The 17,088-nt window shown below is 35.8% G+C and overlaps 1 protein-coding gene across 2 annotated transcripts; it reads right to left on the bottom strand.

The window, feature by feature from the left end:
- Positions 1-403: 403 nt before the first annotated feature.
- LOC110716318 (helicase-like transcription factor CHR28) lies at positions 404-15,550 on the bottom strand. Of its 2 annotated transcripts, none has more exons than XM_021894928.1 (12): positions 15,125-15,550; positions 14,523-14,660; positions 14,161-14,380; positions 13,573-14,078; positions 10,526-10,597; positions 10,281-10,358; positions 9,006-10,020; positions 7,543-7,673; positions 6,161-6,382; positions 3,164-3,751; positions 1,858-2,067; positions 404-1,084 (listed from the first exon to the last, which is right to left on the bottom strand). In XM_021894928.1, exons 2-12 carry the CDS (start codon positions 14,631-14,633, stop codon positions 968-970), a joined length of 3,270 nt encoding a protein of 1,089 aa, XP_021750620.1. In that variant the 5' UTR covers positions 14,634-14,660; positions 15,125-15,550; the 3' UTR covers positions 404-967. The 2 variants fall into 2 exon arrangements, with proteins under 2 accessions (XP_021750620.1, XP_021750621.1); XM_021894929.1 differs by having other exon boundaries at positions 14,523-14,596.
- Positions 15,551-17,088: the final 1,538 nt, after the last annotated feature.

Genomic DNA, 17,088 nt, shown 5'->3' with positions numbered 1-17,088 from the left:
CTGAAGACTATAATACATGAAATCGGACTGATTTACAAGTTTTTGGGGATGTTAAAAAAAAAAAAAAAAAAAAAGTAATGGTGCATGATGCATCTCGTGGTCATAAGAGATTGTTTGCAACAATATACATTCAATAGTCAGTGACATAAAGGCTCGAGATAATCTTGAGTCAATGATGATAAAACATGTTCATAACTAGCTAAATTGATTGTTATGAGGCAAAATAGATGGTTCCAACCATCCTAGTGGCCTCCCAAGGTCACATGGTGTTGATGGGAATCTCCTCGGCCTCTATCCTTTCCAGGTTCAAAGTCTTCGAAAATTTTCTAACATTGAAGGTTATAATACACAATTTCAAATAGACGATGACAAAACTGAACAAACCCAACAACGATAATCCAAAACTCCAAATGGTTTTTATAACATTCATCACTGCGACTGGTGATTTCAACGTAACTTACTATTCCCCTAAACTCATGGCAGCCCTTCAACGACACTCCGTACATAGTAATATTTGATCGCACAATATTCTATCAGTGTTAAAAGAACATGATTTTATGTCGATGTTGTGAGGATTTGATCAGTGTATACATTTGGAAAGATGAAGAACCAAGTTCATCAAACCTCAAAACACCGTTTGCCATCTTATCATCCACTTCCTTGGTGAAAAAGCAACTTTAGATATATGACTACAGGTCTACAGCTAAGATTAATAAAAATAAATTTCATTATTTACATAGTATATGCTAGCCTTCTCACCCCCCAAACAAGTCTGGTGGCTTCCAACAAAAAATTATGTTCAAAGGATGAAAGAAACTAACCTAAAATTCCCACCGAAACACCTAAGACTATTGCTGGGAACCACCACTGGCAAACAGGGCTCATAAGACGCCCAAGAGTTCAACTATTCACACATGCAACCAACAAAACATGGAGGGGGGTAATTGAAAAATGAAGCCATAAAATTTTATATGCCTCGACTACCGAGAAAAATGTATTTGAGATCATCAATAGTGAGACGAGCTCCAGAACCAGAGACATGGTCTTCACCAAATGCAGATGCCACAATCTTCCTCTTCTCTTCCTGCAGTTCACCCAATCAGACAAGGGAACCTTGTGCTCCAGGGGCAAATTTGCAAAATTCCATACATATCAACCCGGCCCAAAGAAATTTGCAAAATTCAATACATATCAAGAGAGTACCCGGCCCAAAGGAAATATAAGTTCATAAATAGAAAGGTAAATCTTAATTAAAATCCCTACACAATTCAATTATTCAGAATGATTTTCTTGATCGTAGAGGGTTGTATTAGCAAGACAGAATTTCAGGCATCTGGCTTAATTTCTGTTGATTAAATTAATTGAGGAATTGTCTAAGAAGCTGGGCAGAAGACGGAGGACATATCTTTACTAGGTCAAGCATGTTTTTTTGATATAGCGAGATACTATACGCTTAGATCTTTTAGAGCAAATTGTTTAAACAGACTGCTCCTCAAATCATTGTACTTTCAACATGCCCCAATGCACAACTTATGTATAGAAGCCCAAGCTACAGCAATATTCATACGATGGAAAAGGTAAAACAGAGTTGGATAATTAATTATTGCATTTCGGAAATTATTCGACTTAGTCTAGCTGCCCGGACTTGACTCTTAGGTCTCTTATGCTCCTTTAATTTATACGATCAACACAACCTGTCAATTTAGCCTCCAAGGTGGCTTTAAACTAGGCAAATTTTAAATTCCTATGCAACAAGAGAATTATTACAGAATTTACTCTATACACTAAAGCAGCAGTAAACATATCATAAAGCATTAAAAAGAAACACGGGAGAAAATTGAATGTGGCACACAATACCTGGAGAGCCAAAATACGATCTTCGACAGTGTCTTTGATGGTAATCCTTGACACTGTAACAGGCCGAGTTTGCCCAATACGATGTGCTCGATCAATTGCTTGGTCTTCTGTGCTTGGGTTCCACCAAAGATCCAAAAGGATAACATGGCAAGCTGCAACCATGTTCAACCCAAGGTTACCAGCTTTAAGAGACATCAGCATGACAGTGACCTACAAGGAAGCCCACAAAATCAGATTTAAAATCACAGAAAAATACAAGAGCACGCCAAGGAAAACCACCCCAAAAGCTAAAACAAAGATCAACAGATACCAAAATCCAGGTATAAGACTATCGGCACCCTAAGGCAATAAGGATCCTAGGATCTCTTGAGGTGTGAGCTTCAAAGAAGAGAAGCACAACTTTAGATATACAGACGTGTATAAAAGAAAAGGTTGTAGGCATGAAATTGCAGCTAATGTACCTATAAACACACCATAGAGTTCCTCATCAAAGAGCCACACCCAAAACTTTCTAAGAGCATAGGCAGCAGCGCCTAGGCATGCCATTTCAAACACACAAGAATCAACATTGATACTAAGGTCACTAACCCAAATACTCTATAAAGGCTCCCCTCGTCAGTGGGCTAATGGGGGATGGATACACACAACCTTTTATCCTTGATGTAATATGCAACAAAATTCTGCAATTTTTTATTAAATAGTGAAGCTGAGTTGCTGAATGTCTGATTAGCCCACTATAATCGCAAACCAAAATATAATTAATTTTTTCTCCATTGAAAATGTACATAGTGATGGAACGCACGCAAATGTGCACAAATTATATCTATGCTAGAGCATGTTAACTAACTTAACTAAGATACTGATTGGAGCATAAATTCTCTTAAACCATCTGTACAAAGCATTTAGTATGCAACTGTACATTATTGCCAGGTAAATCCATCAATAAGAAGCGATTGTGAAGGGGAAATGAATTTCCTCAAACGTGTTCTATACAACAAAATATTCTGGTCTTGTATCACATCACATTGACTAGGGAGCTATCCTGCCCTCTTTCCAATAAGCAGCCAGAAACCCACAAACTTCATTTTCACATTAGGTACTCAGCACCACATCTACTTATGCTTAGAATAAAGGCATTATCTCAGAACAAGATTCAAAGGTATTGGGTGTGGACTGTGGAGGAAGGCAAACAAACTCAAACAAAGAAAGAGGGGGAGAAAGAGAAAGATAAATATTTTCTTACCATGTAAAAATAATTGAGAGGAACAACAAATCAGTTAAAGATTGAAAACAGAAGAAAGCAAACCTCAGGATCACTATTGAACTCTCTGACAGCCCGGTCTCTCGCAGCCAAAGACATACTACCATCAAGCCTCCGATATTGGAGGCAATACAGATTTAAAGAATACTCGAACAAATCCAGCATACGCGTCCACTGAGAGAAAACAATGGTTTTTATTGGTCCTTGTGAAGATGAACCCTCCATTTTCTCAGTTCTCACTTGTGAGGATGAACTCTCCATTTTCTCAGTTCTCACTTGTGCAGACACAGAATTCTCTTTACTTGTCTCCCCCAGCTCATCAACCTCTATACATTTACTGTTTAATTCACAATGAGAGAACAGTATCTCTAGCGCTGCCTTAATTTTAGAGGAGCTATACTCATTACTGAGTATTGATAAAGTCTTGGAGCTACCATTGTCAGTTAAAATATTGCCATCATCACCAGAAACACAACTTATTAGGGTAGCCTCTGAGAAGAGAACATCATCACTTAGTTGTTGCTTGCATTTACGAGCAGGGCACAGATTGTCATCACCATTTAGATAGTCTGCCACACATTGGTAGCAGAAAACATGCCCACAGATGGTCACAACAGCATCCTCAGCTGGATCCTGCAGAAGCGTCCGTGAAAACATAATATTAACTCACATTGGATCAACAGAAGCTTTTAAGATAAGTTTAAGATAATGTAATATTTTCCTCTTTTCTTTTTCCCCGTTTCTCTTTATTTCTTAGACTCTTAGTTGCAGCGCCAGAAGAACTAAACAGATACAGACCACAGGACTCAAACGTTCAGATGACGTAATGACTATGAATTTATGACCCAGTTGTCTCCAACAGAGACTTTGGGTCATCCACTGAAGATAACTGGAAAATAGAAGGTATTACATGGATTAAAAAAACAAAAAAACAAAAAAAACAAAAAAGGAAGGAGCGCAAGGAAAGATGAAAAAAGGAAATCAATGATGGTCTTAGTTTCGATCTCTCAGCCACAGCTTGTCAGAATTGTCATGCCATTAATTCATAACCATCTATCCCTATTACATTTAACTTGTTATCTTTTAATTACCAAAAAAAACCCAGACAGATTGGGAAAAGAAGAAAAGTCCTCCGTCAATGAACAAACAAATAAAGGAAACCAAAACAAATATGCCTCACTCTAGATTTCCAGGGACAAAAATCATAGCCACAACTAAAAGCATCCCTGAAGACATTGCTGACTATTAAACATTCTATAGTTACCCAAATACACCTTAAGATAGCACGCACTACATTCCTCCACAAACTTCGCATGCTTCATGCACAAAAAAAAACCCACTAACCATTGACAAGAAAAGGCCTCCAAATTTGCGAAATGGACACAAAAATGCAGACAGCTCCAAATGAGATTATCAATATTCAGAAAAGAGCTAAGGACTGAAAACGGCGAGTACTCAGTTGTTTCGCACCTTCAAGGCATAGAGCACCGACATGGAAAACAGCTGTATGAGATCAGTAACTTTATTAATGACCGAAAAAATCCTTTTCATATATACATATGAAATAATGAAGGTGTAACAAAGGTACAGAGTCTGATTTGAATCACTTTCCAATTCTGAGGGGGCTAGCACATTATGGAGCACACTTTTTAGATTAAAAAGGGTATAAGGGGTTTATTTGTTTTTATACTTCTTTGGTGTAGAACATGTAGGTTAGATGGGCTAATTACAGCTAGAATGAAAGAGTGCATTAAAAATGTGAGTCTCTGGTAGCGGTGTAGGAGCTTTGGCTTAAGCACAATAACTATATCTCTACCACTAAGACAATAATTTTCTCTTCACCTTGAGACAATAATTTTCAGAAAAAATAGGTTTTTTACATAGTAATAAAGGTTTGTACTAGAAAGACATCACGAGGGGCAATGCACAAAAGGAGGGTTAAGGAAAAAAAAATTAACATCCGCTCGAGCTATCATCCAAGTAGTTCATCAGCAAAATCAACAAGAGTCAAGCAATGTTTGCAAGCTAAAACTTGAATCCAGGTATCAAAAAGCCTTGCAGATTGGAAATTCAAAACTCAATGAATGCAAACAGTACACTCAAAAATCCACTGGTTTCTTTCAATCCAAGTACACCAACAAATCGCAAATAAAAACTTTTTAACACCATAGCAAACCAACTGTCTTTCGTTTGTATACGGGCAACAACCACATTTTTAATGAGCAGGGTTGAATCAACATAATTTCTTAACCCTCATATAGTTAATGACAAATATCAAACTTCTTATAAAGCTATTGACTTGTCCACAAACTTCTTGTAATGAAACAGTAATCAAAAGTCATTTTGAGTTGGCAAAGCTAGTTTTGACCAGTAAAATTCAATTTTAAACATTAAGGTAAATTGTGCAATAATCATTTTTAACAGTTAAAATCACAATTCCTGTAACATTTTATTTTACCTAGTTAATATTTGAACGCGCACACACATCAACAACAACAACAACAACAACAACAAAGCCTTAGTCCCAAAAACACACACACATACCCAAAAGAGAGAGAGAGAGAGGGGTCTTAGACAGTCAAATTAACGGTGTTACAAGATACCCACTATTAGAAATGTAACAATACAGTTTTAAATAAGCAGTCAGCCAGATTCACAACACCCAACCTTCACCCTTAGGGGCACTGACCACAGCACAGAATCCATGTGGCACACAGCAAATATGAAGAAGGAACCTCTACAATGATAAATCTAGACTCGAGAATGATTTCACTAAAAGGGAAGTAACTGATTCAAAGGTAACTAGGTCAAAAATGAATTTCATACAAGTAACCAACATTGTAGATAAACACATTAGTAACACAACAGAAGACAAAAACTCAATTTCCCAATCTCCCAATTGAAAATGAACAAGAAGGAATCAAAAAAATTCTAAGCCACAAAATGATTAGAATTTAAAATAACAAGGATGAAAAGCCACTTACATCAAGTTAAATAACAAAGACAGTTTAAGGAATAAAAGCGGTTCTAACAAGAACATACAGTGCAAATGAGACAAATAGCAGAGGCTGCTTCCAAATGATCTAATAATCCCATCAATACATGCGTAGGGAGTTTCTTAGCTTTCTGCAGATTTGTTCTTTTACCAGAGTCAGAATTAAATCCCTTAACGAGAAGAGGGTGATCACAAGCCTGGCGGAGGCGCAATATCATCAACAGAATGTTTGCATAGTTCTGATTAACTGTGCCAGCAGCTGCATAAGCCTGCAAGACAAATATTTAATTTCACATACCAGATAACTCATCAGAAAAGCATCAAATGGCAGAAGGTTTCATGCTTTTATTCAAAATTAAGTTCACATCTAGAGTCTGCAGATTAAAGGTCGGAGATCCTAGTGGTGTATTGTAAACATAAAAGATTTAGAGCATCATTTCTCTTCCCAAACCTCTATTATATTCCGTAGAAACACTGTCTGTTTAATAACAATTTTTATAGCCCATCAAACAGAATGAACAAAGGTCTCCATTGCTCCGAAAAAGAGGGTAGACTAATGAAAGGATTACTAGGCTATCATAGCATGTGAATTCCAACTATCAGTTGGAGAGAGCATATGATGTTATGAAAGCAACTTTTTTGTTACTGGGTGTACAACAAATTCTTGAAATGATCATACTTGTGCGTTTCGAGAGAGAGAGAGAGAAGAAGAAGAAAAATATTGAAAGTTATAAACTATTCACAGACTCCTTCGACCAAATATTGAAAGTTATACAAAAAGAAAAAATTGTGATGTGGGATCTTGTTTGTACTTTCAAAATAGACTTTTATAACATAAATTTGAAAAAATCTACTGAAATTTGCAATTTAACTATGCATAGGTAAGCATGAAAATCTAAATGGTACAAGTAAACAAGAACGGAGGAAGTATACACCAACCAGGCAACCAGTGACTCGACTTAAATAAAATTGACACGCATGAAATAACAGTGAAGATGTCAGTCAACATAGTTTTGCCTGATTTTTTTTTTTTTTTTTTTTTTTTTTTTTTTTGAGAAATGGTTTTGCCTGATTAATAACACTTTATTTTGTAAAAAGTCTCCTTAAGATTTTGTTGTTTCAAAAACAAAATTTTAAAAATGATTTTCCGTATTTTTTTTCCCTTTAATAAATCACTTTAACAATACACCAAACTGTAGCCAGTGGATCACAGAAATCAATAAACCAAAAGGAACCAAAGTGCGTCAGCTGTAATGATAAGGAATTCTGCATCCTTGCTTCCAGTAATTTAATAGACCAAGGTATCAACAAAGATGTTCATATAGAAATAGGCCAACAGCCCAATATAAAAGGATCAAAAGAGCCAGTGTCTCCCAGAGAGATTACAACTAGAAAGCAAGGATACAAAAGATTTAAGAAAGATTAACACCTTAAACTGTGAACGTGATTCAGCTTCCAATTGAGCATAAAAGGACCGCTCCTCTGCAGTGAAGGTCACAGCCTTCATCTTTATGAACTTTGGAGGTAAGCTAATAATAGGTTCTCCATCAAGTAATGTCTCTGCATTAAAATAAATAAATAAAATAAAATAAAATAAAAAATAAAAATAAACACTATTGTGCTCAGAGAGCATTGTTCATAAGAAAATCCAAAGTGCAAATAAGAAGTAATTGAACTAATGAAAACATTTCACAAACTTCATTAAGCACTAAAAGCTAAAACTATAAAGACTAAAGAGTGCAGATACAAGCAGAAAATAGTCAAATTAAAAAGGAAATTTCACTACCTATCACACGAAATACCACACTTTTACAGATTTGAAATCAGTATAGGCTACATAATACGTTGAAAATATACAGAAATCAATTCAACTTCCTTGGATTCTCGAAATTATTGTTCCACAATTTTAAATCACTTTAATTCATAATTCTTCTGAAAAAAAAAAAAAAAACAAAACAAAACAAAAACAAAACAGAATCTTTTTAAGAACTATTCTCCATATAGATGCTTTTATTTTCTGGATAAGCACTAAGAATATATATTATGAATAATCTCATTATATTGTAGTTACTATCTCCCACATGAGAAACTGTAGCAGGTTAAATTTCAGCGCAACTATATCACTGCATTTGGAAAAATTATACTTCCTCCATTCTTTTTTACTTGACCTGTTTCTTTTATCACCTTGTCGATGCACAACTTTAACTATCAATAACTTTAATTCTCTATAAGTAAAAATTATAAAAGTTATATATTGTGATAGTCATAGTACTTATTTAGGCGATTCTAACAAGATCCAACATAAACATGTTTTTCCTTACATATAATTCACAAAAGACGGTCAAAGGTTGAGTGGTGAATAGTGTAAAAGTCAAAGCGGGTCAAGTAAAAAAGAACGGAGGAAGTAGTAGTCTCCACATCAGCAGAATCGATCATCCAGTACACAACGATCATCTGTGTTATACGCCATCTAGAAAATACTTCTTTTCTTTTTTTTTTAACTAGAACATTTTCCTTTTTGAAAAGTTGCATATTAATTGTACCATTTCCTTATTTGGTATTCACCTTTTGCTAGTGTTCACACACAAAATACCCTAACTACCTTTGCTCAAATGTGATAACAACTATTATACCCCACCCTTTCTCTCTCTCATCTGTTTGTATCACATGGCCAATTTGACACCCCCCCCACCTTTACTCTTTTTTTTTAAATCATGTGCCCATATCAAACGGTGCGATTAAAAAAACGGAGGAAGTATATCGAAGCCCTTACAGATGAAGAAAAAAAAGGGAAATCAGTGGTCACAAGATGCAGACAGCTTATAGACACAATCAAGCAACTCTACAAGACCAGTGTCTAAAAAGAGATGGCTTTAATGAGAAAAGGATAACCTTTGGTGCGCCGCAGCAATAAAGTCCTCAGCACTGCTTGAAGCTTCTTGTAGCCTATATTTGGATCTCTGGAAATAGGGTTTTTTATTTTTTCATAAAATTCTTTGTAATTAGAATATATTTCATGTCGAAGAAACTTGAAGTAACTGTACATTTCATCAATTGAATTTTGTATGGGTGTTCCAGATAAACACCACCTTCTTTTAGCTCTCAATCCGCAGCAGGCTCTAGCCGCTAATGTCCTATGGTTTTTAATGGTTTGTGCTTCATCTAGTACCACTCTAAACCAATTCACTCTGGCAAGAGCACCAGCCTGACTACATAATGAGCCATCAGCTACTTTCTTGCCTTTCTTGCCTTTTTTACTGGCGGTGGATGAATGTTTCCGCTTCTTAGTACCGGTAAAGTCAGATGATAGACCATGCCTATCCCCAGGTTTTTGCTCACCATCATCCTCATCGACTACAGATTGTTTAGGAACCTCATTACTGACAATAGAATATGTGGTAAGCACCACATCATGCTTGGCCAGCGTAGCAGGATCCTTAGTCCTAGTACCCCCATGATACACCAGAACAGATATATTTACTTTCTTAGCAACTTTTTCTTGCAACTCTCTAGCCCACTGCCTCAGAACAGTCGCGGGACACACGATCAACGTACCTGCAGGTGGTCTTTTCTTTGGAATTGACTGGTGTGAAGAGCTTGCACCTGAATTAGATTTTGTACCATCAATATTCTCCATTTTATTGACAGTTTCAGTAGTGGCACTTCCATTTACATCGTCATCATCACCATCTAAATCAAGTGTTTCAGGTTTATCATTAGAATCCTCCTCTAATTTGCTCTTCCCAACATTAGGATCCACTGTTTTACTTCCTACATTGTCATCATCGTCGTCATCCAAGTTTAAAGCTTCGGTATTAATATTGTTAGGTTTATCTGATTGCGACTTCAACTGTGATGGCCACTGTTTCAATATCAGGGCGATAGTCGAAATAGTCTTACCCAGTCCCTGAAAGTTTCATAAAATTACCATGTTAACCTAAAGTGGGGAGGAAATTACATGCAAAAGGATCCTTAAGAAAACAAACCACATGTAGCTCGAAGTACAACACAAATTCCAAATCACATAAGTGGTTGATGTTTAAAAAAAATTAAAAATATATATATATATAAAAAAAAAACACCACAAAAGCACTGAAACAAAGGACATACAAAAACATCTTGCATCAAACGTTAGCATACACGCAAGCATGACAGCATGAGACACACCTGGTCGTCTGCAAGAATTCCACCCACACAATGCATAGTTCTTAACTCCTTCTCAACCATCCAAGCCAGCGCAATTTTCTGTTAGCAACACACATAAGATCCTTTAGTGAAGACAAGTACCAAAATTTAAAACATTACTGAATTGTCTGAATATCCATAGAGTTCAGAGCTCTGAAAAATTACATAAGATAATCACAAATACTTCAGGATTTTGAGTTTTGGCTATAAGATGAACAGAAATAAACCTGGTGTCTCAAAAGGGGGACAGTTAAGAGCCCAGGAGGAATATCAACTTCAGTAGTTGACTGGCCCATTTCCTGCATATAAATTACAAACAACAAAATTAAAAAACAAAACATAGGAAACAATGACACAAGTATAGAACCGTCATAGTAGATACTATATACTACAACTACCTTCCTCAAAGATATCAAGCAAAAGATCAGATCTTCATTATTACCCAGCAGAAGGGTAATATTTCATCAACAAGAAACTTACCATGGCTCGAAAAAAATTAAGTATACTGACTTGAATTACAACGCAATACAATAAGGACACTAGATAGGCTATTATAAAATAAAAGAAGAGCACAGTTGCAAATTAAAGCTTTATCAGTCACACTGTCACATGGATCTTTAAATCTAGCAATTAAGATAATTTTCCGATACAGAAATCAAATACACTGTACAAATGACAAATTCAAACATCCAAAGTAAACATCAAGGCAATTGAGCAGATAGAAAGCCAATTTTGAAGAATAAACCTGACCAAATGCAGTTTAATTAACAACAAGTGAGTACTTTTTAAACTTCTAGGACCCACTACTTGCATCTACAATTACCACACTGTATAACCAATTCAAGTGAGCAATCAACTAAATTTGTAAGGGAAAAAAAGAGAAGACGGTCGAAAAAATGAACACAATTTCCCGATGGAAAATTTGAACCTATGCTTTCAAGTTTCATTTATTAATCCCTAAAAAAGCTAAACTTGAGACATACAAACTCCAGTAAGCCTTTCACAAACCACATCTAAACTTAGTCCAACCTTTACCCTCCAAGTCATTACAACAAGACAAAATAGAGTAGTTAAAGAATCACCAACTGAAAAGCAAGCAAATATCAAAGCATCCTAAGAGGACTACTTATGCATGCATTTTTGTCGTGGGAAACACAACACCCATGATATTAATGGTATAAGCGATAAATCTAAGCATCTGCTTTTTGTTGAATCAGCAATACCAATATGCCTGCAGAAAGCATTATTTAATCTGGAAAGATCTCTATCTGTATAAACAAATAGGCTAACAAAGCACATAATAAATCAGTCCAAAATAACAAATTTCAAAGAGATGAGTTCAAAAATATGTGCTTATGTATAGTACTATAGTCTCCACTAGGCTTACTGCATTTATAAGATGTTTCAGGAAAAAATTGTATTGCTTATGGTTTTCCTCTGATGTGCATATATTTTGAACTAAATGTGCCACAAAAAATTTAAAAAAAAAAAAAAGAGAGAGAGAATCTGAAATTCAATGTGCATAATGTGCATAAATTTTCATTTATCCAGATTGTAGGTCAAAAAAAAAAATTGCACATTTAGTTCAAAATATATGCTTATTATACAAAACTTCTCATGCACGTGCACGCAGGTCTTTAAGTCATTTGCACTTCTACAGTTATTTTCATGAAATAATTTCTCTTCTAGATGTAATCATAAATAACAACACATTGAACAGAATAAATGAAGTGTAAAGGAGCTTATTTTGAAGATTAAAAGCATCGAAATAATTAATAGTAAACCTTCACTTAAGTTTAGAGATATATTTTCCTCAAAAAAAAAAAAAAAAAAAAAAAAAAGGTTTACAGATATAATGAGTGCAATAATGTTACAAAAAAAAATTAAAAAAGGGTCAAACACTACAAATTTTTACTAGAAACAGTTTAAGAGAAATAGGTTTGCAGGAAGAAGATACCATTTAAAAGCTTTACCCAAAAGGCCCTAAGAAAAGGTTTGTAGATCTCCACTGTCAAGGTGTAACATATGCAAGTTATAGAGACAGTAAAAATGGAAATTGGATGCTCTCCAGCCAAGAACCTTACTGTAACTACAGAAAAGGAACAAAAAAACTGCCTATGAGACAAACTCCACAGGCTAGATATAAGAAACCAAACAAATAGCCAAACATCCTATCAAGTTGTGCTAAGACCAAACTTACTCTCGATCAACATGTGCCAAACAAAGCCAGATTCCAACGATAACCTCCAAATCCCTGTCCCACTAATATATCATGATAATCCAACTATTTCTCCACCATGGTTCAACAGATCAATTCCTCTTCTAATCATTAAAGCGTTAACCCCCAACCAAAGAAACTATGTATTATGTGCTCTTACTTTCAAGCCACCCCATTGTAAGCTCGAAAGGATAAAAACAATAAAGAGAAATTGTAGACAAACAAAACAAACAAACAAACAAAAATAACTCTTCCGCCTAGCCAATCACTAGGAGACATGTCCAATATCTAATAATTATGCCCAAAACAAACCCCTAGTATATTTAATTAGAACCAAACAACCTTTAAAAAAAAAAGTAAGTGCCTAGAGCGTGGATCTTAAACCAACTTGCCAAGATAAAAATCAACTCAAACTCAAGAAGCGAACTTAGCACGTTCTTGAACTTGACAAAATCATCCGAAAGGAAAATAATAATATCATTATTTACTCCCTTCATCTCAAATTACACTTTTAACTCCAAAATGGACACTTTCATTTTAGGAATTACCCCATTGGTAATTTAATACCGCCCTTCCCTCAACTAAGATGTTTATGAAAAATAAAATAAAAAAGTAAGATGTTTGGTCCCCATACCCTCTCTCAATCTAGAGATTCTGATAAATTTCAGCTCCAAAATGGATAGAAAACAGATACATGTAAATACCGAGTAATAGTACAGCTGGAAATAGCATAGGGAGATAACATAAAGTTACTCCTAGGAGAACAAGGAAGCAGCTTCAAATGGACCTAAACATGTTCCTAAGTAGAGAAATTAATATACCACCATAGATAACAACACATGCAGTAAAAAGCTCACCAGAAGCTCACAGAAGTTTAAAAGACTTCCATCCATTTTAGTATTCTGCTACTACATAAAAAGAAAATTTCAGGACAAGCTAGAGCACCCCTAAAGAGTACCAAGCGCATCATTTTATGAGGCACTTCCCAAGGAACAGAGCACAAGTATGTGAAAAGCAACATACCACAAAGAAATGGCAAGGAGTTAGGAAGAGTACCAGTAGCGCAGCTTGATAGATTATTCTTTCGTCTCCTAAACCCCTATCTTCCCCAAACCCCACATTTTGGTAAGGGTCACTTGAACTAGTATGATCCAATGATGAACCAGGCCTTCCACGCGCCAAAGTATGAGGAAGAATGCGAGGATGGTTATTGTCATACATAAAAGCATCGTCAGCACTTCCCCTACTAAAATACCCACGACTGTTGCCTAAATTATCCCAAGAATTGCTTTGATTAGTCCGCGACCCAGATAATTGGAGGTAAGGAGGGAGGACCCTCTTATTCAGGTGTTGCTCATGATCTGCATCACGGGCGTACGAGGGTTTATTCCTACTTGACATTTCGTCATTCTTTCTTGGCTGAGAACTACTTTCATTTCCTACACCAATTCGGGAATTCGGGGCTTGACTGCTTGTGCCATAGCTAGTGCTAGGAGTGGACTCACCCTGATAATTGCCAGCACGTGGATATGTTCCTCTGCTAGAAGACGCCTTTGGAGGACCTACAAGATAAAATAACATTGGAAACAACCCAAAAATTGACAAGTAAATTGAACATTGAGGTCTTAAAAGTTGATTGCTGACCCTTTTCTCTAGTCCAACTTGGTAGAACTCTTTTACTACTAGAATACAAGAATTCAGATTGAGGTAGTTCCACAGTGTCATCGTCATCGGAGGACAAGTCAATGTCGCTTCCTGATGACGTAATATCAATAGTCTCCATTCTATCCAAAAAAATTTGACTCTGATTTCCTTGTTCCTCAGATAAGTTATAATAAGAGGTACTAGAAGAAGAAGACTTGACCTACAATTCCATACATATTTGTCATATGAGGTGTTAGAAGAAGAAGACTTTACAAAATAAATGTCATATTTGTCAACAACCACAAATAGTAGGAACAGCCGAACATGGTACCATACATAGTTTGTCAGTGTTATAAACTCACCAGATCAGCAAGCTGCCTGAACGTTGAACCCAAAATCCATTGACTAAAGAGTGAATAAAACCGCCGAGTAGATTCTACAATTCCGCGTGGATTACCCCCATCATCAGACATCTAGTAATCTCATCATACAAATACGTTCTGAAAGAAGCAGCATTTTCACACCAAATACAGAGATTTTTCAAAATTAACAAAAAGCTAAGCTACGAAGAAAATTAATTAAGCAGATAAAAAACAAGGGTATACGTAATCAGCATTCAATTATGCACTCGTACATTATATCAATATAAAACCCTTTAAACAATCCGAAAGAACCACTCAAATCATCTTGCATGCCCTAACTAAATATTGCACATTGAATATTTTACTGATTAAAGCTTAAAACCCCAAACTTTGACAAGTAAATTACAATCAAACGGCTTAATCACATACTAAAGTGCAACTAAAACTTTATCCAAACCCCATCAACACCAAATTTTCCGAAAATTAAAATACAGATCAAAGGTTACGTTGCATGAATCAGAAATCAAATAAAATGACGCAATAATTAAGGGCAACAGATATAATAAATTAAAAGTAAAAAAGGAGTAAAGAAAAGGGTTTACCCGAAAAAATCTAGGTTTAAACAAACCAAACGAAGTGGCTGCAATTACCAAAATTCCAGTAATCTGAGAGTAAAATTAACCAGTTGGGTAAAAATGGCGGCAAATTGGGGGTTGATAACTAGTAAATTAGGTATTTTGATGAGGTAATTAGGGAATTTTAGTGCGATAATTAGGGGTTTTTTACGAGACAATTAGGGAATGGAAGAAAAAGCAGCATGATGAGAGAGAAAGTGTGAGAGTAGAGAGTGATGTAAAGTTGACAATGGAATGGAGCAGAATAATGAATTGAGTTCTCTCTGAAATTCTCTCTCCTCCAAAGATCCTGGTGAAAATGCACGACATCACCAAGAGAACGAGAACTAATAACTTGATTGATTGGCTCTGTTAGTGTAAAAGTTGTAAACCCTATTCTACTGCTTTTTTTTTTGGAGCCCATGCTTTACATATGACTTCACTATAGCCATTTTGGCAATTCAATTCTTGTATATTAGAAAACTAAGTTAAAATCCCGTGCAATGCACGATTGCTAAATATTTTTGATAATAATATTACAAAATATAAAGTATATAAAAGAGATGCAGAAATTTTCATTTTGGTATATATGGAATATGATTGTCAAACTGAAAAGAAAATATCATAAGGTATAAATAGTTTACTTAAAGATTTTGCAAAAAAAAAAATATGAAAAAGGCGGGAAAATTTTCATGACAAGTGTCATTGGTTATTCGCTTTTAGTAAATAGATATTGAATTTCAAGTATGTCGTGAATAACTTGAATGTCATTGCTCCACCTAAGGGTTACGCGACTTGTTACATTCTTTTTAAGTCAATTTTATGTTAATAATGTAGATATTCAGTATTAAGCACACCTATGTATTAGCTATTATAAAAAAAAAACACACATTTTATTCATAAAGGCTAAAAATCTACTCCTATACTAATGGCATTGTTGTAAAGTGATAATGCACGTTACTCCACTGACACCGCCATTGAAGTTTTCTCCTTCTTCCTTGTTTCCACCTTCCATTGCCATCTTTCTCGTCTCAACTTTGATGACACCACCATCTCCACCGCCAAATTAAATGAAAATCCTATAAATAAAGAGTGAAATTAAGGGCATGATCAACCTGAGAGGGTAGGGGCGGGTGACCATGTCCTCCATTGAAACTGCCATTGAGCTTGATTTTCAAAGATGGTGTCGAAAATGGTGAAAATTGGGGAAGTAATACTGAAGAGGAGGATGCTTCAATTGAGGAAGAAAAAGGAGTAAGCTTCAGTGGAAGACGGAGGAAGGAGTAAGCTTCGATGGAGGATGGAGAAGGAGGAAGCAGTCACGGAGCATGAAGGAAGGAGGGAGAATTAACGGCATCATTACTTCAATTTACAACTCGACTTGTTGAATTTATAACAATACCCCGAAAAACTCATGACAATATCGATTTGACCCTCTTGATTAACATATATATTTCATCAACAAATAGATCAACTTTTTATTTTCTCATTGTTAATCACTTAGGAGAAAATACAAGTTGATATCCAAAATCAACATAACTTGTTAATATTAAGGGTTTTTTTTTGGTAAATTCTTTAGCAAAAACCCCCTTTCTCTCTCCTCTATCACCACTGAACCACCATTGACACCACCTTCTGACTACCGCACCACCACTAACACCATCATTCGACCACCGTACGACCACTACCACCACCAATCGACCACTTCCACCACTAATCGACCATTGCACATCCATTAGTACCACTAGACGACCGTCGCACCTCTGCGAACACCACCCTCTTCTAAGGGGTTAGTATGGGCCCACTTTACATATGTCCTACTATGGTGTCTTTTGTTTAGCCGGCCGGTTTAGACTCGTGATGGGAGTCGGATGGTCGACAAGGCCATAAGAGGGGAGGAGAGAGAAGGAATAGTGGCCATGGAAGGGGAAGAGAGACTAAATTGAGTGGCC

Source organism: Chenopodium quinoa, unplaced genomic scaffold, assembly GCF_001683475.1.
Source record: "Chenopodium quinoa cultivar QQ74 unplaced genomic scaffold, ASM168347v1, whole genome shotgun sequence".
NCBI lineage: Eukaryota > Viridiplantae > Streptophyta > Magnoliopsida > Caryophyllales > Amaranthaceae > Chenopodium > Chenopodium quinoa.
The sequence above is the reverse complement of the archived record's forward strand: the minus strand, read 5'-3'. Positions and strand labels throughout refer to the sequence as shown.

Excerpts from the sequence above, each read along its gene's own strand:
- LOC110716318 (XM_021894928.1), bottom strand. The coding sequence starts at position 14,633 with ATGTCTGATGATGGGGGTAATCCACGCGGAATTGTAGAATCTACTCGG. Across the intron at positions 2,068-3,163 it reads AGTTCAATAGTGATCCTGAG|GTCACTGTCATGCTGATGTC; the intron begins GTTTGCTTTCTT and ends GCTTCCTTGTAG. Across the intron at positions 1,085-1,857 it reads ATCGTATTTTGGCTCTCCAG|GAAGAGAAGAGGAAGATTGT; the intron begins GTATTGTGTGCC and ends GGTGAACTGCAG.